General features: G+C 43.0%; 1 protein-coding gene across 1 annotated transcript in view; it reads right to left on the bottom strand.

Moving 5' to 3' along the window:
- LOC311131018 (low-density lipoprotein receptor-like) overlaps positions 1 to 20,563 on the bottom strand; it is a gene marked incomplete at its 5' end in the record, with an annotated part of 46,932 nt that extends 26,369 nt beyond the window's left edge. Inside the window, 8 exons of the mRNA XM_084163847.1 lie at positions 4,748 to 4,866; positions 5,293 to 5,508; positions 5,649 to 5,820; positions 17,065 to 17,190; positions 17,433 to 17,552; positions 18,206 to 18,577; positions 19,554 to 19,670; positions 20,503 to 20,563. Of these exons, the coding sequence (XP_084019973.1) occupies positions 4,748 to 4,866; positions 5,293 to 5,508; positions 5,649 to 5,820; positions 17,065 to 17,190; positions 17,433 to 17,552; positions 18,206 to 18,577; positions 19,554 to 19,670; positions 20,503 to 20,563 (1,303 nt within the window). The remainder of the gene's footprint in view (positions 1 to 4,747; positions 4,867 to 5,292; positions 5,509 to 5,648; positions 5,821 to 17,064; positions 17,191 to 17,432; positions 17,553 to 18,205; positions 18,578 to 19,553; positions 19,671 to 20,502) is intronic.
- Between the last annotated feature and the right edge of the window lie 3,161 nt (positions 20,564 to 23,724).

The following is a 23,724-nucleotide window of genomic DNA, read 5'->3' as shown; positions in this document are numbered from 1 at the left end:
ACAGGTGCCAGTTTTGCATCTCCTCTCTTATTAAATGGCGTTCAAAGAATGGAGCCAAGCTCCTTTCATGATTATCATAATATTTTCAGTGGCATATCATTTTTCCAGTAGGCCTAGTACAGTGGGGAAAAAAAGTATTTAGTCAGCCACCAATTGTGCAAGTTCTCCCACTTAAAAAGATGAGAGAGGCCTGTAATTTTCATCATAGGTACACGTCAACTATGACAGACAAAAATAGAAAAAAAAATCCAGAAAATCACATTGTAGGATTTTTAATGAATTTATTGGCATATGATGGTGGAAAATAAGTATTTGGTCAATAACAAAAGTTTCTCAATACTTTGTTATATACCCTTTGTTGGCAATTTGACACAGGTCAAACGTTTTCTGTAAGTCTTCACAAGGTTTTCACACACTGTTGCTGGTATTTTGGCCCATTCCTCCATGCAGATCTCCTCTAGAGCAGTGATGTTTTGGGGCTGTCGCTGGGCAACACAGACTTTCAACTCCCTCCAAATATTTTCTATGGGGTTGAGATCTGGAGACTGGCTAGGCCACTCCAGGACCTTGAAATGCGTCTTACGAAGCCACTCCTTCGTTGCCCGGGCGGTGTGTTTGGGATCATTGTTATGCTGAAAGACCCAGCCACGTTTCATCTTCAATGCCCTTGCTGATGGAAGGAGGGTTTCACTCAAAATCTCACGATACATGGCCCCATTCATTCTTTCCTTTACACGGATCAGTCGTCCTGGTCCCTTTTCAGAAAAACAGCCCCAAAGCGTGATGTTTCCAACCCCATGCTTCACAGTAGGTATGGTGTTCTTTGGATGCAACTCAGCATTCCTTGTCCTCCAAACATGACGAGTTGAGTTTTTACCAAAAAGTTATATTTTGGTTTCATCTGACCATATGACATTCTCCCAATCCTCTTCTGGATCATCCAAATGCACTTCAGACGGGCCTGGACATGTACTGGCTTAAGCAGGGGGACACGTCTCGCACTGCAGGATTTGAGTCCCTGGCGGCGTAGTGTGTTACTGATGGTTGGCTTTGTTACTTTGGTCCCAGCTCTCAGCAGGTCATTCACTAGGTCCCCCCGTGTGGTTCTGGGATTTTTGCTCACCGTTCTTGTGATCATTTTGACCCCACGGGGTGAGATCTTGCATGGAGCCCCAGATCGAGGGAGATTATCAGTGGTCTTGTATGTCTTCCATTTCCTAATAATTGCTCCCACAGTTGATTTCTTCAAACCAAGCTGCTTACCTGTTGCAGATTCAGTCTTCCCAGCCTGGTGCAGGTCTACAATTTTGTTTCTGGTGTCCTTTGACAGCTCTTTGGTCTTGGCCATAGTGGAGTTTGGAGTGTGACTGTTTGAGGTTGTGGACAGGTGTCTTTTATACTGATAACAAGTTCAAATAGGTGCCATTAATACAGGTAATGAGTGGAGGACAGAGGAGCCTCTTAAAGAAGAAGTTACAGGTCTGTGAGAGCCAGAAATCTTGCTTGTTTGTAGGTGACCAAATACTTATTTTCCACCATAAATTGCAAATAAATTCATTAAAAATCCTACAATGTGATTTTCTGGATTTTTTTTTCTCAATTTGTCTGTCATAGTTGACGTGTACCTATGATGAAAATTACAGGCCTCTCTCATCTTTTTAAGTGGGAGAACTTGCACAATTGGTGGCTGACTAAATACTTTTTTGCCCCACTGTATATGATTTTTGTCATTACTGCATCCTCTCTAGCCACTTTGAACAACAAAGTCAATTGCCAATGAGAATGACCGCAGCAGCCTAAACAAATCCGGCGTCGTTTTGCATACAGTCATCCGGAACAGCTGATGCTCTCATGCATGCTTCAGTGTTGCTTGCCTCGAAGCGAGCATAGAAGTGATTTAGCTCGTCTGGTAGGCTTGTGTCACTGGGCAGCTCGCGGCTGTGCTTCCCTTTGTAATCTGTAATAGTTTTCAAGCCCTGCCACATCCGACGAGCATCAGAGCCGGTGTAGTACGATTCCATCTTAGTCCTGTATTGACGCGTTGCCTGTTTGATGGTTCGTCGGACGGCATAGCAGGATTTCTTATAAGCGTCCGGGTTAGAGTCCCGCTCCTTGAAAGTGGCAGCTCTACCCTTTAGCTCAGTGCGGATGTTACCTGTAATCCATGGTTGGGGTATGTACGTACGGTCACTGTGGGGACGACGTCATCGATGCACTTATTGATGAAACCAGTGACTGATGTGGTGTACTCCTCAATGCTATCGGAAGATTCCCGGAACATATTCCAGTCTGTGCTAGCAAAACAGTCCTGTAGCTTAGCATCTGCGTCATCTGACAACTTTTTTATTAACCGAGTCACTGGTGCTTCTTGCTTTAGTTTTTGCTTATACAGTGGGGAAAAAAAGTATTTAGTCAGCCACCAATTGTGCAAGTTCTCCCACTTAAAAAGATGAGAGAGGCCTGTAATTTTCATCATAGGTACACGTCAACTATGACAGACAAAATGAGAAAAAAAAATCCAGAAAATCCCATTGTAGGATTTTTAAAGAATTTATTTGCAAATTATGGTGGAAAATAAGTATTTGGTCACCTACAAACAAGCAAGATTTCTGGCTCTCACAGACCTGTAACTTCTTCTTTAAGAGGCTCCTCTGTCCTCCACTCGTTACCTGTATTAATGGCACCTGTTTGAACTTGTTATCAGTATAAAAGACACCTGTCCACAACCTCAAACAGTCACACTCCAAACTCCACAATGGCCAAGACCAAAGAGCTGTCAAAGGACACCAAAAACAAAATTGTAGACCTGCACCAGGCTGGGAAGACTGAATCTGCAATAGGTAAGCAGCTTGGTTTGAAGAAATCAACTGTGGGAGCAATTATTAGGAAATGGAAGACATACAAGACCACTGATAATCTCCCTCGATCTGGGGCTCCACGCAAGATCTCACCCCGTGGGGTCAAAATGATCACAAGAACGGTGAGCAAAAATCCCAGAACCACACGGGGGGACCTAGTGAATGACCTGCAGAGAGCTGGGACCAAAGTAACAAAGCCTACCATCAGTAACACACTACGCCACCAGGGACTCAAATCCTGCAGTGCAAGACGTGTCCCCCTGCTTAAGCCAGTACATGTCCAGGCCCGTCTGAAGTGCATTTGGATGATCCAGAAGAGGATTGGGAGAATGTCATATGGTCAGATGAAACCAAAATATAACTTTTTGGTAAAAACTCAACTCGTCATGTTTGGAGGACAAAGAATGCTGAGTTGCATCCAAAGAACACCATACCTACTGTGAAGCATGGGGTTGGAAACATCATGCTTTGGGGCTGTTTTTCTGCAAAGGGACCAGGACGACTGATCCGTGTAAAGGAAAGAATGAATGGGGCCATGTATCGTGAGATTTTGAGTGAAACCCTCCTTCCATCAGCAAGGGCATTGAAGATGAAACGTGGCTGGGTCTTTCAGCATGACAATGATCCCAAACACACCGCCCGGGCAACGAAGGAGTGGCTTCGTAAGAAGCATTTCAAGGTCCTGGAGTGGCCTAGCCAGTCTCCAGATCTCAACCCCATAGAAAATCTTTGGAGGGAGTTGAAAGTCTGTGTGTCCCAGCGACAGCCCCAAAACATCACTGCTCTAGAGGAGATCTGCATGGAGGAATGGGCCAAAATACCAGCAACAGTGTGTGAAAACCTTGTGAAGACTTACAGAAAACGTTTGACCTCTGTCATTGCCAACAAAGGGTATATAACAAAGTATTGAGAAACTTTTGTTATTGACCAAATACTTATTTTCCACCATCATATGCCAATAAATTCATTAAAAATCCTACAATGTGATTTTCTGGATTTTTTTTTCTCATTTTGTCTGTCATAGTTGACGTGTACCTATGATGAAAATTACAGGCCTCTCTCATCTTTTTAAGTGGGAGAACTTGCACAATTGGTGGCTGACTAAATACTTTTTTCCCCCACTGTAAGCAGGAATCAGGAGGATAGAGTTATGGTCAGATTTGCCAAATGGAGGGCGAGGGAGAGCTTTGTATGCGTCTCTGTGTGTGGAGTAAAGGTGGTCTAGAGTTTTTTTTACCTCTGGTTGCACATTTAACATGCTGGTAGAAATTAGGTAGAACAGATTTACATTTCCCTGCATTAAAGTCCCCGGCCGCTAGGAGAGCTGCCTCTGGATGAGCGTTCCTGTTTACTTATGGCCTTATACAGCTCATTGAGTGCAATCTTAGTGCCAGCATCAGTTTGTGGTGGTAGGTAGATAGCTATGAAAAATATAGATGAAAACTCTCTTGGTAAATAGTGTGGTCTACAGCTTATCATGAGATACTCCATCTCCGGCGAGCAAAACCTCAACACTTCCTTAGTATTAGAGATTATGCACCAGCTGTTGTTTACAAATATACACAGACCGCCACCCCTTGTCTTACCGGAGTCAGCCGTTCTATCTTGCGTATATCCTGCCAGCTGTATGTTATCCATGTCGTCGTTCAGCCACGACTCGGTGAAACATAAGATATTACTCATTGAGCTTCTGGTGAATCCCACTGTGAGATATCTCACTCATAATTACAGATAACCTGGGTTACGAAAATAACCTTGAATCTTTGTAAATCCCAAATTAAACTACATTTGGCCAACTATTAAGCCAAACACGTACACTTCAAGAAATATAAAACCAGTTTGGTGCTTATCTGTGTAATTCACATGTATAAAAGAACACCCAAACATACCCAGAGAGATGGCGACTGGATTCCATATGGATGAGGTGATTAGTGGCAGCCTGCCTTCTCCATCCAGGCCAGCACGCTCGATCCTGGGGGAGCTGCCACCTTCTGCCCAGAACAAGAGCCTGGGGAAACAGGAGCTCTCAATGACTACAGTCGATCTGGCTTTGACATCCAAATCTCTCCTGGGGGCATTCAAGACAGACTTTGAACAATCTAACTGAGTATCTATCTAAACCCTGTGAAACCCTGTGCAAGCTGGAGACTGAGCACAAATTAGAAAGGCCTACTAATTTACATTTTGGGTACAATTAACTGATAGATTTGTTTATAAGAGGCCAAGTTTGAGATAGAAAATCCTTAAAATCCTTTAAAAAAAAATATATATATATATATATATATATCTTCATCGTAAAAATGAATATAAATCCAATATTTAGAATATGATTATGTAGTTGAGTTTTTTTTAAAGCTCAATGAGTTGAAACAAAAACCTGGGTGCATACAATAGGTCTCCACGACCAATATTGAGAACTTCCAATCCAGCCTACCCCAACAAGGGTTCCACAGCCACTCCAGTGGGCATGGCCAGCCCTCCTATCAGGAGGCGTTGTGCAGAGACGTCCAGACGGGCCACATCGATGGAGTGAGTATCAGCGTTGGTCCAGTAGAGAAGCTCATGGATCCAGTCCACAGCCAGACCCAGGACAGCACCATGGCCTTTCAACAGCAGGACAGGCTCCAGGGGCTTCCCATCCATGGAGATCCTAAAGTGCACGCAGGATAGATCAAATGTATGGGAACTAACATCTAGTAGTATTTCACAGAGCAAATAAATAACTGTGGTCAACATTCATATTGATACTAAGGGCCAGATTCAGAAAGTGTTTAACTCTCTGAGGTGTACCTGTAGATGGAGCCTTGTCCTGGCCTTGCCCAGTAGACAGTGCGGTTTGCAGTCAGGGCAGCCATAGGCCCTGGTCCCAGTAAGTGAGCAGCCATCTCCCTGTACTCCATACCGGCAGTGTTGACCCGGCGCACCCCCTCAGAACTGCTCAACACTAGCTGAGCCACGTCTCCTGCAAGTACACTCAAATCAGTCCCAGACACTCAGGACTAACACAAATACATCAACAAGCACAATGACGGAAAGGGCAATAGTGATGAAAGTAAACAGATATGCACATCATATGGAAAAACTGCACGCTGCTCTTTCCAATATCACTTTTGTTTATTAGCTTAACCGTTTACACTCGTACCCATATACGGTAGGGATGGATAAAAAAAATCTTAGTATTTCATATTTTAAAATGTTGTATTGGTTTTCTGTTAAAACGCTACGAAAAATTCATAAACTTCCACGTCAGAACCGTGCACTAGGCCTATCTATTGGCAGTCTAGAGCTGTCACTCGCAATGGAATGCTGTATCTTCCAATTTCTTGGCTTGCAATGTCTCACACCTTAACTAAAGCAGGGACTATCATCAATGAATAGGCTAGGATACTCTACACGCAACAGACTGAAGACTGAACACACACTGGCATCATCAGCGAAGAGAAAGAGCAGGGATGTAATCATTAGTCCAAACAGAATCTTTTGCAACTAAAACTATATTTATATTGGACAAATTCAGATAGGTCCCTCCCCGTTTCGTTCCGTTTGCTTCTGTTTAAAGGTCCCGAACAGTGACCCAAGTATGAATAATTCCTGTAGCTGGTACATTGACAAAGTTGATCATAAAGTTACTGGTCCCCTCCCCCCATGTCAAATGCTTGGATTCAGGAGGCAGGCATTACTTCCAGCTTTATGCAACGTCACCTAAGGCCGGAAATATTACACCCCAATGGTAGCATCATAGAATTTTAACTAATTTAAATAAGTAATGCAGTAAAACCATCATCAGGTGCATATCATATGGCTTTGTTTACAAACTGGAGAAAGGTGCAACTGCAGCCCTCAATTCGGGGCTTTCCTGCATCTGCAGGAACCCCTCTTTATACTTCTATGGTACATTTTTAAGTTATGACTCCAGTACATAGGCGGGAGACAGGCGCGCTCTATTACAGTAGATGGCGGTAACGCACTATAGCGTTGGATGCCAACCGCTGATAAACCCCTCCAGTACACAGCAGGTGGGAGGAGGGGCGACACTGTGTGCTAGTTAGCTAACTAGCAAGCTAGCACACGGTGTCGTTAACTAGCAAGCTAGTCAGCTAGTTAGCACACAGTGTTGCTCCAGCCTCCCGCTTGCTGTACTAGCGGGAGGCGGGGGTGACCCGTAGACAGTGTCCTTTGCCCGCACCTGTCGTGCACTGTTTTCCCGCAAGGCTGTAAACAATGGTGAGGGCAGGTGTTCGGCAGGCAGGAGAAACCGGTAAATTATAATACATTATTTATATGAACAGCATGGCGTGAAATGGAACTGTTAAATGACATGCAGTCTAAATATTGCTTCTCTACAGCATTCTCTCTGCATGATCAATCATCAACGCTCAGGGTGGCGACATTCCGTCTCAGTATGGAACGCAGTTCACAATGCATGTAGACCTATCATCTCATCATGGTAACTTTTTTATTGTGACAGGTAGGCCTGCATTTGCTGCAGCACAGCCTATGCTACAGTAATATAAAGACAGAATGCGCGTCTAATTTATCCACCTCCATCTGGCTTTCGGGGTCACCTTGTTTTTTTTATTGTAAAGATTATCATTTTTTAAATTGCAGCTGCAGAGTTTTAAAAACAGCCAATCACTCGAATATCGTTGCTTTAAATCAGCGCACGCGCGAGCACTCTCGCAGTCTTGCTCCATCAACTCCATTCAAATTGCATCCAAAATAGATAATCTTGTTCTACATTGATATATATATATATATCCTCGACTACCTCTTTCAGGTTATACATTCAATGCAGTATTAGCCTTATATTTAGGTAATTCATTATGGGGTATGCATAATAAGCTTCTAACTTATAGCCACTCTCTTGCGCAATACGCACGCACCCGTGTTTCGCTGGCCTCTCCTTAAAAAACGCTCCTTAGCCTTTGGTCTAGAATAGCTTGCTGGACATATTTTTTTGCATTTCTTATACCAATAGACTATTCAAAGACGGCCGCAAGCTCATTTTTGCTGAATGTTAAATACAGCAGCCAATAGAACTCACAGGTAGTTTGAAAGAAGAGCGAACGCGCGATGGTCGGTAAGCTATAACAATTAGTTATTAAGACCCATAACCATTCAATCTTCGTGAAGAGAAGTGAAAGCCTTCTGCATCTAATTCTAGTCCTATATTATTCAAGGATGTCATTAGACTGATGAATAAGGACAACGAAACGTATTTAATTTAACTGTTGAAAGCGAGGAAGGAATGAAGCAACAATAGAGTAAGTGGAGGTAGGCTAATAACATGAAGGAACATATTATCAAGGGGTCGGAAAGTATTCAGACCTCTTGACATTTTCCACATTTTGTTACATTACAGCCTTATTCTAAAATTGAATAAATCGTTTTTGTCCCTTAGCAATCTACACACAATACCCCATAATGGCAAAGCAAAAACTGGTTTTTAGTAATGTTTGCTTATTTATACACTGCTCAAAAAAATAAAGGGAACACTAAAATAACACATCCTAGATCTGAATGAATGAAATAATCTTATTAAATACTTTTTTATTTACATAGTTGAATGTGCTGACAACAAAATCATTATCAATGGAAATCAAATGTATCAACCCATGGAGGTCTGTATTTGGAATCACCCTCAAAATTAAAGTGGAAAACCACACTACAGGCTGATCCAACTTTGATGTAATGTCCTTAAAACAAGTCAAAATGAGGCTCAGTAGTGTGTGTGGCCTCAACGTGCCTGTATGACCTCCCTACAACGCCTGGGCATGCTCCTGATGAGGTGGCGGATGGTCTCCTGAGGGATCTCCTCCCAGACCTGGACTAAAGCATCCGCCAACTTCTGGACAGTCTGTGGTGCAACGTGGCGTTGGTGGATGGAGCGAGACATGATGTCCCAGATGTGCTCAATTGGATTCAGGTCTGGGGAACGGGCGGGCCAGTCCATAGCATCCATGCCTTCATCTTGCAGGAACTGCTGACACACTCCAGCCACATGAGGTCTAGCATTGTCTTGCATTCGGAGGAACCCAGGGCCAACCGCACCAGCATATGGTCTCACGAGGGGTCTGCACATGTAGGGCTGTGCGGCCCCCCCAAAGAAATGCCACCCCACACCATGACTGACCCACCGCCAAACCGGTCATGCTGGAGGATGATGCAGGCAGCAGAACGTTCTCCACGGCGTTTCCAGACTCTGTCACGTCTGTCACATGTGCTCAGTGTGAACCTGCTTTCATCTGTGAAGCGCACAGGGCGCCAGTGGCGAATTTGCCAATCTTGGTGTTCTCTGGCAAATGCCAAACGTCCTGCACGGTGTTGGGCTGTAAGCACAACCCCCACCTGTGGACGTCGGGCCCTCATACCACCCTCATGGAGTCTGTTTCTGACCGTTTGAGCAGACACATGCACATTTGTGGCCTGCTGGAGGTCATTTTGCAGGGCTCTGGCAGTGCTCCTCCTGCTCCTCCTTGCACAAAGGCGGAGGTAGCGGTCCTGCTGCTGGGTTGTTGCCCTCCTACGGCCTCCTCCACGTCTCCTGATGTACTGGCCTGTCTCCTGGTAGCGCCTCCATGCTCTGGACACTACGCTGACAGACACAGCAAACCTTCTTGCCACAGCTCGCATTGATGTGCCATCCTGGATGAGCTGCACTACCTGAGCCACTTGTGTGTGTTGTAGACTCCGTCTCATGCTACCACTAGAGTGAAAGCACCGCCAGCATTCAAAAGTGACCAAAACATCAGCCAGGAAGCATAGGAACTGAGAAGTGGTCTGTGGTCAACACCTGCAAAACCAGTCCTTTATTGGGGGTGTCTTGCTAATTGCCTATAATTTCCACCTGTTGTCTATTCCATTTGCACAACAGCATGTGAAATGTATTGTCAATCAGTGTTGCTTCCTAAGTGGACAGTTTGATTTCACAGAAGTGTGATTGACTTGGAGTTACATTGTGTTGTTTAAGTGTTCCCTTAATTTTTTTGAGCAGTGTATACAGTGAGGGAAAAAAGTAATCGCTGCCAAAGGTGCTTCAAGAAAGTACTGAGTAAAGGGTCTGAATATGTATGTAAATGTGATATTTCATTTTTTCTATATACAGTGAGGGAAAAAAGTATTTGATCCCCTGCTGATTTGGTACATTTGCCCACTGACAAAGAAATTATCAGTCTATAATTTTAATGGTAGATTTATTTGAACAGTGAGAGACAGAATAACAACAACAAAATCCAGAAAAACGCATGTCAAAAATGTTATAAATTGATTTGCATTTTAATGAGGGAAATAAGTATTTGACCCCCTCTCAATCAGAAAGATTTGTGGCTCCCAGGTGTCTTTTATACAGGTAACGAGCTGAGATTAGGAGCATCTCAGCTTGTTACCTGTATAAAAGACACCTGTCCACAGAAGCAATCAATCATATTCCAAACTCTCCACCATGGCCAAGACCAAAGAGCTCTCCAAGGATGTCAGGTACAAAATTGTAGACCTACACAAGGCTGGAATGGGCTACAAGACCGTCGCCAAGCAGCTTGGTGAGAAGGTTACAACAGTTGGTGCGATTATTCACAAATGGAAGAAACACACAAGAACTGTCAATCTCCCTCGGCCTGGGGCTCCATGCAAGATCGCACCTCGTGGAGTTGCAATGATCATGAGAACGGTGAGGAATCAGCCCAGAACTACACAGGAGGATCTTGTCAATGATCTCAAGGCAGCTGGGACCATAGTCAATTGGTAACACACTATGCCGTGAAGGACTGAAATCCTGCAGCGCCCGCCAGGTCCCCCTGCTCAAGAAAGCACATATACAGGACCGTCTGAAGTTTGTCAATGAACATCTGAATGATTCAGAGGAGAACTGGGTGAAAGTATTGTGGTCAGATGAGATCAAAATCGAGCTCTTTGGCATCAACTCAACTCGCCGTGTTTCGAGGAGGAGGAATGCTGCCTATGACCCCAAGAACACCATCCCCACCGTCAAACATGGAGGTGGAAACATTATGCTTTGGGGGTGTTTTTCTGCTAAGGGGACAGGACAACTTCACCGCATCAAAGGGACGATGGACGGGGCCATGTACCGTCAAATCTTGGGTGAGAACCTCCTTCCCTCAGCCAGGGCATTGAAAATGGGTCGTGGATGGGTATTCCAGCATGACAATGACCCAAAACACACGGCCAAGGCAACAAAGGAGTGGCTCAAGAAGAAGCACATTAAGGTCCTGGAGTGGCCTAGCCAGTCTCCAGACCTTAATCCCATAGAAAATCTCTGCAGGGAGCTGAAGGTTTGAGTTGCCAAAAGTCAGCCTCGAAACCTTAATGACTTGGAGAAGATCTGCAAAGAGGAGTGGGACAAAATCCCTCCTGAGATGTGTGGAAACCTGGTGGCCAACTACAAGAAACGTCTGACCTCTGTGATTGCCAACAAGGGTTTTGCCACCAAGTACTAAGTCATGTTTTGCAGAGGGGTCAAATACTTATTTCCCTCATTAAAATGCAAATCAATTTATACGATTTTTGACATGCGTTTTTCTGGATTTCTTTGTTGTTATTCTGTCTCTCACTGTTCAAATAAACCTACCATTAAAATTATACACTGATCATGTCTTTGTCAGTGGGCAAACGTACAAAATCAGCAGGGGATCAAATACTTTTTTCCCTCACTGTATATAGAAAAAATGAAATAACACATTTACATACATATTCAGAACCTTTACTCAGTACTTTTTTGAAGCACCTTTGGCAGCGATTACGGCCTCAAGTCTTCTTGGGTATGACACTACAAGCTTGGCACACCTATATTTGGCGAGTTTCTCCCATTCTTCTCGGCAGATCCTCTCAAGCTCTGACAGGTTGGATGGGGAGCGTAGCTGCTTAGATGTTAGATCGGGTTCAAGTCCGGGCCACTCAAGGACATTCAGAGAATTGTCCCAAAGTCACTCCTGCATTGTCTTGGCTGTGTGCTTAGGGTCGTTGTCCTGTTGGAAGGTGAACTTTCACCCCAGTCTGAGGTCCTGAGCACTCTGGAGCAAGTTTTCATCAAGGACCTCGCTGTACATCACACCATTCGTCTTTGTCTCGATCCTGACTATCTCCCAGTCCCTGCCGCTGAAATACATCCCCACAGCATGATGCTGCCACCACCATGCTATACTGTAAGGATGGTGCCAGGTTTACTCCAGATGTGACGCTTGGCATTCAGGCAAAATAGTTCAATCTTGGTTTCATCAGACCAGATAATCTTGTTTCTCATGGTCTGAGAGTCTTTAGGTGCCTTTTGCCAAACTCCAAGCGGGCTGTCATGTGCCATTTACTGAGGAGTGGCTTCCATCTGGCCACTCTACCAAAAATGCCTGATTGGTGGAGTGCTGCAGAGATGGTTGTCCTTCTGGAAGGTTCTCCCATCTCCACAGAGGAACTCTGGACCTCTGTCAGAGTGACCATTGGGTTCTTGGTCACCTCCCTGACCAAGGCCCTTCTCCCTCGATTGCTCAGTTTGGCCGGGCTGCCAGCTCTAGCAAGAGTCTTGGTGGTTCCAAACTTCTTCCATTTAAGAATGATGGAGGCCACTGTGTTCTTGGGGACCTTCAATGCTGCAGAAATGTTTTGGTACCCTTCCCCAGATCTGTGCTTCGACACAATCCTGTCTCTGAGCTCTGCGGACAATTCCTTCCACCTCATGACTTGGTTTTTGCACTGACATGCAATGTCAACATGTCCAATTAATTGAATTTACCACAGGTGGACTCCAACCAAGTTGTAGAAACATCTCAAGGATGATGAATGGAAACAGGATGCACCTGGTTCTCAATTTCAAGTCTCAAAGCAAAGGCTCTGAATACTTATGTAAATAAGGTATTTCTGTTTTTAAATTTGCAAACATTTCTAATAACCTGTTTTCGCTTTTCATTATGGGGTATTGTGTGTAGATTGCTGAGAGATTTTATTTAATCCATTTTAGATTAAGGCTGTAACATAACAAAATGTTGAAAAAGTCAAGGGGACTGAATACTTTCCGAAGGCACTGTAGGCCTATTTATATGCTTTATAATGCTTTTCAATGACGCTTCCGATTTTCGCGGGAAATACTAGGTTACCCGGGAGAAAAGTGATTTATTCTGGGGATGGAACATTTGTAAAATACCGGGTAAATATTCAACCCTAGTGTGTATAGTATTTGCAATTTACCCCTGGGGGGAGGTGTATTATCATTTCACTTTCCAATGCCTTTCCACTATTCCAAGGCAACCACCCCGCAGCAATGCTGTGACACAAAATCAGCTTTCCCAAGGCAAAGCCTGTGAAGAAAGACCCAACATAATGTAAGTCATATTTATTCATTTCAAGACAATTGAGCATTTCAGGCACACAAGTCCTAATACAAACATTGAAAGTTTTCACAAAAAGTGCACAACCAAATATTGCATATTTCAAATTAAAAGTTCTTCAAAAACAACAGAAAACACATTGTAGAAAGATCACTACATAAACAAATAGATAGCATCATAACAGTAAATAAAAGTTAATTAAATTCACTACCCATTTAACAAACATTTCCCTTTCCAAAAACATTACAGGCTACGTAGTCAGGCTCCTGGGTCTCCTCTTCAACGAGGTCACCCTTGATCCAGCACCGTATGTGGGGAAGCTGGGTAAGCTGTCCATCCCAGGACCCGTCTGCCCAGTGTGAGAGGCCTGACAAGGAGGAGGCCAAAGCTGGATTTGTCTCCCGCTTCAATCTTGGGGGTGACTGAAGCCAAGTGGGTGACTGAAGCCTGCTTGATTGAAGCAGGGTACACGGGTCCCCCTCCTCTCCCGCTCCCCATCAATCTCTGTAGTTGGTTGCATTTCCTAAAGCCTAAGTAATTCACCTTTACATGATATATCATATTTTGTTACTTTGCATAGTTTTTTTCAAGCATTCGGACGTAGGATGAGTGTTACAAATTGTACGAATCAGTGGGCGGCCGGATGCCTATATTAGGCTTATAGAGCTAATATATTTTTTCTGTCAAATGATGTCTCACCATTATTTTACCTTAATTCATGGCAACAACCACAAGGGTGTTTCAAAGATCTGTCAGTCAAGGCGAGCTCATGAATATAAGCTACCCGCCCACTCAGCCTGTTATTTTAGGCTTCCTGGTAGTTAGAGATGAGAAGAAGGGGATGTAGCTCAGTTGGTAGAGCATGGCGTTTGCAACGCCAGGGTTGTGGGTTCGTTTCCCACGGGAGGTATGAAAAATAAAATAAAATAATGTATGCACTCACTAACTGTAAGTCGCTCTGGATAAGAGCGTCTGCTAAATGACTAAAATGTAAATGTAAGAAAATTACAATTTCTTCAATTCTGAACATTTTAATAGCAAAATAAATATTTTGGGGGATGTTTTGGTCATTCAAATGCTATTTCTACTTGGGAAATAGGATGACTGTGCGGGAAATGCTTTGCAACAGAATCGGCAAAAAAAACGTTATTATTAACATTCAAAATCCCAATAAATGTTACCGTTTAAAATATTCACACTAGTAACATTTGAGCACTGACAAACGGCTAAATTGGAACGCAGTGGCTGTACAGTAACATGATATTCTGTACATGACATCAGAGCTCTGGCTCTGTGCCTCACAGAACCGGTTAGACTGGCAGCTGTTCTGAACTTGAGCACCTCGAACGAGAAGACATTGCCCCCATCTCTCCTGCTAATTGGGCAACCTTTGCACATTTTTTGTTGTTGAGTGAGGAAACTGCTGTAAATTAAGATGATTTGATGTATTTTGACAGATGAGACGTTGAGGATTATAATAAATACCGCTTTGATGTCATACAAGCAAGCCCCGACGAATTGAAGCTGTTCTGAGGGCAAAGGGGGGTGCTCCTAATGTTTGGTATACTCAGTGTACAATATTAACATTTATGATCACTGTTTGATGTACAGCTACAAGATGACATGGCATCATACCCTGGGTTGTTCTGAACAGAATGAGCCTGTTAGTCTATTTTGAATTAAGTTTGCCGCGGCACACACACCTGAACGCACTCATGACTCCTTTCTATGCACATCAAAATTATGATCCGTTTCCCTGAACCGCATTGTGAAAGCCTGACACTAATATCGTAGAAGCTTTCAAATGATGTCCACCTGACCCAGATTGCGATTTATTATGAAATGTTTTTGGATTGTGTAAACAACAACAGTAAATGTGCGATGGCGGGGATACAGGGTTGTGTTCCAAACAAAACAACTACAAGTGTGCTTGCTCTAGTTCCTCAATGGCACAGCTAGGAGAGCAACAAAAAAAAAGTTGAAGGCTTTTCCGAGTTATAAAAATGCATTGAAATGACTTAGGAACTGTGCACACTTTGGAGAGGTGTGTGGCCACTTGTAGACAGACACCAGTTAGTCCTCTCACTCAAACCCTTGTAACATTGTATTTTGTTGCACCTAACCCATATTTTCCAGGAATATTCTTATCATGTTACTGAATGTATCCAGAGTATCCAGAGTTATCAACAAATGTGGCGAAAAGCACAGTAAATGTAAAATGCACATAAAACTAAACAGTGCAATGTTTGGATTCAGTCTTGTGTCAGGTGAACTGTTATGTCCTCACCTTTGGTCTAATAATTTTCCCATAATCTCCAAACTGTTCCCTTTCAACCACTACCATGATTATGCATTTCTCTTCTGTAAGAAACATTTCAATAGCCCTATCCATATTGGCCAATTCCCACGAGTGTAAAGGGTTAAGGTACTGGCAAGAGCAGTAACTTTTCTTTCAAGATATCATCGAAGATATCAAAAGTGATACTGGCAAGGGCAGTCTGCGGGTTCTTTTCTTTTAAGATATTATCCAATCATCATAGAATTATTCGGACACACCTGCAACAAGCACACTCAGATGTGTGAGTGCTTTTCCTATTTAGATATGCACATCAACAAAGTTAGCTATAGATAGTTCATTAATCTCTTGAATTAAATCAATCTCAGATCAAACTTGAGGAAATACTTGATTCTCATTGCCAGGGTACTGGACTGACTTGCATGGTCTGGTGTTGGAAAACAACAATACATTTGGTTTTTAATACTGGCTGATGTAATTATCCTTCCTATTCACTAGAGCAATGAAAAGCTCCATCATTAATTACTCTGATGATCATAAAAAAAGCTGCTTGCTCAAGCCCTCTGTCCCGAACACATTCAGAAGGTCAGGTATGTGTTGAGATACTTGTAAGTCATTGACATTCATATAAAATACAGTAAGGAAGCTGTCAAGTGGTGCAAATTCCCCACATTGGGCGGTAGGGATGGCAACATTGCTATCTGTCTAAAGTAAATAATGATGACAAAGTTGTTTCCCTCAATTTATCTGCCTACTTTAGCAATGTCATCGGATATCCAAGACACTATAGTGTAATTTACACAGCAATCAGTAGCCCCCGTTATGACTGGGCACAGCTCGACTTTCGGGAGTCACTATGGCTGAGACGTCTTTAGAACGTTCGTAACAATGGCGTGCTGCGGCCGAGTGATGGAGGCGCAACCAACCCATGATACATTTGGATTCAAATACTGGCTGTAATTATCCTTCCTATTCACTAGACTAGAGAAATAGAAAGCGCCATCATTTATTAATTACTCTGATGATCACAAAACAAATGCTGTTCGCTCAACACACCCCTTGTTCAAGCCCTCTGTCCTGCACACATTCAGAAGGTCAGGTTTGTATTGAGATACTTGCAGTAAATCATTGACCTTCATAGAAAATCCTGTTAGGTAAAGGCAGCTGTCAAGTGGTGCAAATTCCTCCACCTTGGGCGGGTGGGTTGATAAATATTTGCACTGGCTTACATTGTGACAGGAAAATATTAGAACATCTAATTGTATCGAAGTCCTGGTACAAACAAGCATACCATTGTGTGTGTGTGTGCGGGGGGGGGCTGGGGGCTGGATGTACAAGGTGTTCTTTGGACAGTGTAGCGTTCTGTTATTCATATTCTTACAATACATTTTACAACAAAAACAGTGCATTTTGTCAAAAATGACATCTGCCCTACGCATTTGCCTTTTCAACTATCTCGGGTCATAAAGTAGTCACGTCAATCATATCAGCGTGAACAAAATTCCAAACATCGTGAGCAAACATATGCTATCAGTAACTTGCTGTAGCAGCTCACTCATTCAGTAGAATTTGCCCTCACCTTTAGCTTTACACTCCCCTGTCCTTGGGCTCATCAGGTAGCCCTCATGGCAGTCGCAGGAGAAAGTCCCGTTGACATGTACACATAGCTGATTGCAGACGTCAGTGTCGAGGCACGTGTCAATTTCTGAGAAAAAAGGGGGTACTTCATTATTTCAAGAGGATATCTACTCTATGTGAATTGGAGTCTACCATAAGTTTAATTTGAGTAATCTAATCAACCAATTATCACAGATGCATTGTAGTGCGCTGGTGTGACCAATTACTTGGGCAATTAGTTATCCTGACCACATGACCTGGGACCGACTGTTGATCACATGGTCCGGAAAAATCTGGGCCCCATCAATGTCTCTCGAAGATGCCACTCACCCTCACACTGGGAGTCGTGCACCAGCCTCATGCCAGCAGGGCAGTCACAGAGGAAGCCCATTGGCTGGTCCACACACAGGTGAGAACAACCACCATTGTTCACCAGACACTCATTCTGATCTACACAGGGAGAGATACAGGGTCAGTGACAGGAAAGAGTGAATACAGGACCAAAACAGTTCAATAGAACATTGAGCAATCATTCTGTAGCATTGTCGTAAACAAGTTGGAGAACATTTGTCCATTGTCATTACTTAAGAAATGTGCCTGCATCATTCAAATTAGTCAACCAACATAGTCTGCCTTTAAATGTCAATATTTTAGCCAAGCAGAGTGTACCGTGCCAAACAAAACAGAAGCATAGACACACACATAATTAAAGATATCATTGTGATAAGGGACATTACCTATCCAAACAATGTGACACTATGTAGGCTATCAGGGAATGCATTACAGAATGTGAAACAAAGCTCGTTTGTACTTTTATAGCGCACAGACCAAAAATATATATTCTCTAAAATTCCAGAATGTTCTGCCAGTTTCTTAAGCCTACTCCTGGACTAAAAGCATGCTCAATAGAAAATTGAAAGTGCTTTTTAGTCAAGGGCTAGACTATTTTGCCATCTGCTGGTCTATAAGGATGAGAGCAGCAGTGCATGGTTGTGTTCAAATTAGACAAGTCCAGGTGGTCCCCGTTTCAGTACATATTCTTCTATTTTCTACCTAATGATCTAGATGTAATGTTTTAAAGTGACAAAAGTTATATATCTCACCACAGTCATCCTCATCACTCGCGTCAGCACAGTCAGGCGAGTGGTCACATCTCCAGGAGTGAGGCATACACTGGCCGTCCCCACAACTGAACTCAGAGTTGGAGCAGGTGTGAGGGGCAGAGGGCTGGCCGGAGGGACATGCGTCAGCGCCCTCGTCCTGCCCATCAGGGCAGTCGGGCCGTCCGTCACACAGCTTGACCCTGGCAACACATCTCCCTGTCCGCTCACAGAGGAAGGAGTCGGCTGTACAGTTCTGACAGGAGGCTTCGTCACTGCCGTTGCCACAGTCATCAGTGCCATCACAGCGGAAGCGGAGGGATACACATCGCCTACTGCCGCAGGCAAACTCATCCTTCTTACATTGGAGAACACCTGGGAAAGATTAGAGCCCATAGAGAGGAATTAGTGGTCATGTACTTTAAATCAATTCCTAAACTTTTAAATGCAAAGTTTGCACCTATTATTATTATCTATTATTATAGTAAACTGACCAACTTTTCCATTTGGTATAGAATAGGATAGAATTAACCTTAAAATGTCCTCAAGGGGAAAATTGTCTAAGAAAAAAGGACACTGTACATTACACACTCAACAACATAATACATACACTGTACGTTACCCATGTCATACATATTCTACACATCACGTACAACCACATACATATTACATATTGCACACTGCCCTTACACATTCTGTCATTGGTGTACTAACACAGCTCAGCTTTATTTATTGCTGTTTAGGTATTTTTATTTTGTAAACCTGGATTTGCTGGTTACTGTTATGCTTTAATCCCTCTGGAATTTAAAGGGGCAATCTGTAGTTGCTTCATCCATTGTTGGACTTCTGAATTAAAGAAATGTACCCATTGATTCTTGAAGAATATAACTGAAATGCCTCCTCAGCTTTGTTCAACTGTCGTACCGCAAAATATATGCTAGTTTCCCTCCAATGTTTGTAAACAAAGTAAATGTAAACAAACCCTATATAACCTCAAAACATGGTTAAAACTATATTTTTTATATAATGGATGGTCAGTCCTTGCATCCATAGTTATGCCTATGAATTTGAAAGTGGTTTAATTTCTCCAGCCCTCAACCTTTTACCGAAACAGGGGAGAACGCTTTGTTATTGTTTCAACTACTGATTGCCGCTTTAAGCAAAGTTTGCATTTGTGCAAAGGCTTAGTGAATGTGCCCCCCCCGTGTTTAAGATTATGAAAGAGGCTGTGAGGAAATCGGATGGATAAAGAAATGTGCACTTCACACACTGACTTTCAGAGCAATTTGTTCCATGTGTTACTTGAGCCCAACCCTGGTGGCAGAGGTGTCATCTTTCCCATAGCTCTTACCACAGAGGTCTTCTAACTCGTCAGAGCCATCACGGCAGTCTGTGGTGCCATCACAGAGAGCACTCTGGACAATGCAGCCTCCATCTTTACACAGAAACCCTGGGCAGGTCCGCTCCCCTGAAACACAGCCAAAATGAAAGTCTCTTTTCACAAATGACAAAATTGTCATATGCAATTAATCCCTTATATCAATATATTTTATGTACATGTGATCTGGATCATATTCATAGTGCACTGTAGCAAAAATAGCATTTCTTATTGGACAAGTTCAAGCAGTCTCTCCCCGTTTGTTAGTTTTCTTATATTTGGTGTCACAGGTCGGCAGGGTGTTTCCTATAATGCATACAAATGGAGAAATACATTTGGAATTTTCTTATAGACTATCCAAGCCCATTCATAGATGATAACTACCTTCAGCGATTATTGATTAACGATACTTTTGTTAAGAGCCCCGACTCTTGCTCTAAACGTGAACACGCATCGCTTGCGATACGGTTTTGGAAACATAAGGAACGGATCTTTAATATCAGCAATAAATAATTTTCAAAAAACAAAAAAAGGTTAAATTACTACACACCTATATAAGGCTAGGATTTGTGCTGAAAACCATGCAGAGAGAAGGTTTTTCGAGCGCTAAGCCTATACCTACTCTACAGCAAGAGATATGAAAACACAAAGTGGCTACAGAAACTTTGAATGAATTACTTCGATTTGGTGTAGTCCCAAAGGTGCAGTCGCAAGTCAATAAACATTTTAAAGCAAGTATTTTCATAACATGCGCTATCAAGTGCAGGTATATAATAAATGTTGGCTACACGTCATAAAACAGCTGCGAATCAGGCGATGGAAATATTGTGAACCTCCGAGGAAACGTTAAACGCGCCACCACCGCAAAATGACAAATACCAAAAAAAAACGTGCAAATATGTAACATGCAAGTTTATCTTACCCCAAATATGATGTAAGGTTAGCAACTGAGCAAGAAGGAGTATTCTACCAAGATGTCCCATGCTCTGCCCTCAGTTGTCTGCAGTTAGAGGCGCATGGGAATGACGTAATGTTGCACCAGCTAATAAAACGAGCAGCGTTAAAAACTGTTGTGGTGCGATGTGTTCCGAAATCTGAACTGACCACGTCTGTGAAGCTAAAGCCCTTTCTTGGTGCTGAGTGGCATGCAGTAACGTAAATACCTTGCCACTGCCATGCATTGCCGAAAGTAGGCAGCCTAGATATCATGGTCAGTGATGGAGAAAGGACCTGCTTCAGGGGGAATAACACAGTTTATGAAACATTTTTTACATTTACATTTTAGTCATTTAGCAGACGCTCTTATCCAGAGTGACTTACAGTTAGTGAATATTTTATTTTTATTTTTTATACTGGCCCCCCGTGGGAATCGAACCCACAACCCTGGCGTTGCAAACGCCATGCTCTATCAACTGAGCTACATCCCTGCCGGCCATTCCCTCCCCTAGCCTGGACGACGCTGGGCCAATTGTGCGCCGCCCATGAGTCTCCCGGTCGCGGCCGGCTGCGACAGAGCCTGGATTCGAACCAGGATCTCTAGTGGCACAGTTAGCACTGTGAAGCAGTGCCTTAGACCACTGCGCCACTCAGGAGACATAAAGGACAGAAACTGTCCTTGACATAAATCTGTGATTTTTCTCCCCAAATTCTGTTTTATATTTTCCCAAATTATGTTCTCAGTTTCCTTTTTTCCTGGTTTTAGAATTGTTTTTCACTCTTAAAATGCCAATTGTTCATAGAGAAACAACGAAATTTGAGGTTCTGAGTCCAATGGTTAAATCACATCAGAAGAAAAACATGTTTAGTCTGGAAGAAAACGAACAAATTTTGATTTGAGGCGAGATGTGACCACTAGCCTGTTATTAATTGCGCATCTGGCACTTTAATTGCGCATCTAGTGAGTGATGTGAGGTTCTATTTTCTAATAATTGGATTGAAGTGATGAATAGCTTAGAAGGAATGCATTAATGAGAAGCATAGGTTTGAACTATACTGATATAAATTGTTTCACATAACAGGCTGTGATTCATGTGAGGAACGTTAGGGGCTAGGATGAGATAAAACTTGCATTTCTTATAGATAAGACTTGTATTTCTCACAGATACGAACACTCTCTCTTTGTTGTCTGTGAAACCGTCCTTGAACGTAGGTACATAGAGTACAGATTGGAAGGGTGTCTTTTGGGTGCTGACTCTACAGGTTATAATGATAGCAACTTATGCCTGGGAACGGTGGAGCGCCAAGGGGTGGAGCGCCAACGGATTGGGACTAACCCGTGCGCCAACGGATTGGCTGAGTAAAGTCTAAACCACACTCAGTCCTTTACTCTGATTGGACAACAGAAGAGGTGGGAACTCTCTGTCAGAGTATTTGAGAAAGAACCTGTAAACAATGGTTTAGTTCTCTGTCTGCCCTGCGTGGTTTTTCAGTGAGCCCGCATACGAACCTTCATACTTATCATACATACATTTTGCATATAATAAATTTAGCTTGGATTGAATATCTCTTGATTATGTTTTCTCTTATTCCAATACCAGATTTGAATTACGCAATTTCTAACAGTGAGGATTGTGCAGTCTATGTGCATATGTAGTGAGATCACTCGATCCGTTGGAATACTGCGTTACGAGCGTTTATTTCAGAGAGCACTCCGTAAGCCACGCCCAAGTAGGCAGAGTTAGGCATGTTGCACTGGGTGGGGCACGTTTTGATATGAAGAAAAAGCATCTCAATTTACGTTGGGTCCGCCGTGGTTCTTTGTAGGCTAGTTATGCTAATATATTTGAGACCAGTGTATTGCAGTTAATTTCGTATTTGACTTAATAAGTCAAACAGGGAAACGATGAGTCCCAGACAGTTCGCAATAGAACATACCAGAGGGGTGCATCGTTTACTAGGCTACCTAAATTATTGGGATGATGGTTCAACCCCTGTTTGGAATACATTGAGTTCGTTGACAACAGACAGTGGCGACCCGTCATTCAGGCCATTCCTGTTTTGAGCCCGACCTGTTTAGCAAAAAAATTAAGTGTGTATATACAGTGGTGTGAAAAAGTGTTTGCCCCCTTCCTGATTTGTTATTTGTTTGCATGTTTGTCACACTTAAATGTTTCAGATCATCAAACACATTTAAATATTAGTCAAAGATAACACAAGTAAACACAAAATGCAGTTTTGAAAGGAAGGTTGTTATTATTAAGGGAAAACAAAATCCAAACCTACTTGGCCCTGTGTGAAAAAGTGTTTGCCCCCCCGTTATAACACAACTCAACTGTGGTTTATCACACCTGAGTTCAATTCCTCTAGCCACACCCAGGCCTAATTACTGCCACACCTGTTCTCAATCAAGGAATCACTTAAATAGGACCTGCCTGACAAAGTGAAGTAGACCAAAAGATCCTCAAAAGCTAAACATCATGCCGAGATCCAAAGAAATTCAGGAACAAATGAGAAAGAAAGGAATTGAGATCCAGCAGTCTGGAAAAGATTATAAAGCCATTTCTAAACCTTTGGGACTCCAGCGAACCACAGTGAGAGCCATTATCCACGAATGGCGAAAACATGGAACAGTGGTGAACCTTCCCAGGAGTGGCCGGCCGACCAAAATTACCCCAAGAGTGCAGCGACGACTCATCCAAGAGGTCACAAAAGACCCCACAACAACATCCAAAGAGCTGCAGGCCTCACTTGCCTCAGTTAAGGTCAGTGTTCAGACTGGGCTGAGTTCCAAGACGAAAACCACTGCTGAGCAAAAAGAACATTAAGGCTCTTCTCATTTTTGCCAGAAAACATCTTGATGATCCCCAAGACCTTTGGGAAAATACTCTGTGGACTGACGAGACAAAAGTTGAACTTTTTGGAAGGTGTGTGTCCCATTACATCTGGCGTAAAGGTAACACCGCATTTCAGAAAAAGAACATCATACCAACAGTAAAATATGGTGGTAGTAGTGTGATGGTCTGGACCTGTTTTGCTGTTTTAGGACCTGGAAGACTTGCTGTGATAAATGGAACCATGAATTCTGCTGTCTACCAAAAAATCCTGAAGGAGAATGTCCGGCCATCAGTTCGTGACTTCAAGCTGACGCAAACTTGGGTTCTGCAGCAGGACAATGATCCAAAACACACCAGCAAGTCCACCTCTG

This window comes from Coregonus lavaretus (genome assembly GCF_964263955.1).
Source record: "Coregonus lavaretus genome assembly, chromosome: 6".
Lineage (NCBI taxonomy): Eukaryota > Metazoa > Chordata > Actinopteri > Salmoniformes > Salmonidae > Coregonus > Coregonus lavaretus.
Note: the sequence above shows the minus strand (reverse complement) of the source record. Positions and strands in the feature narration are given on the sequence as shown.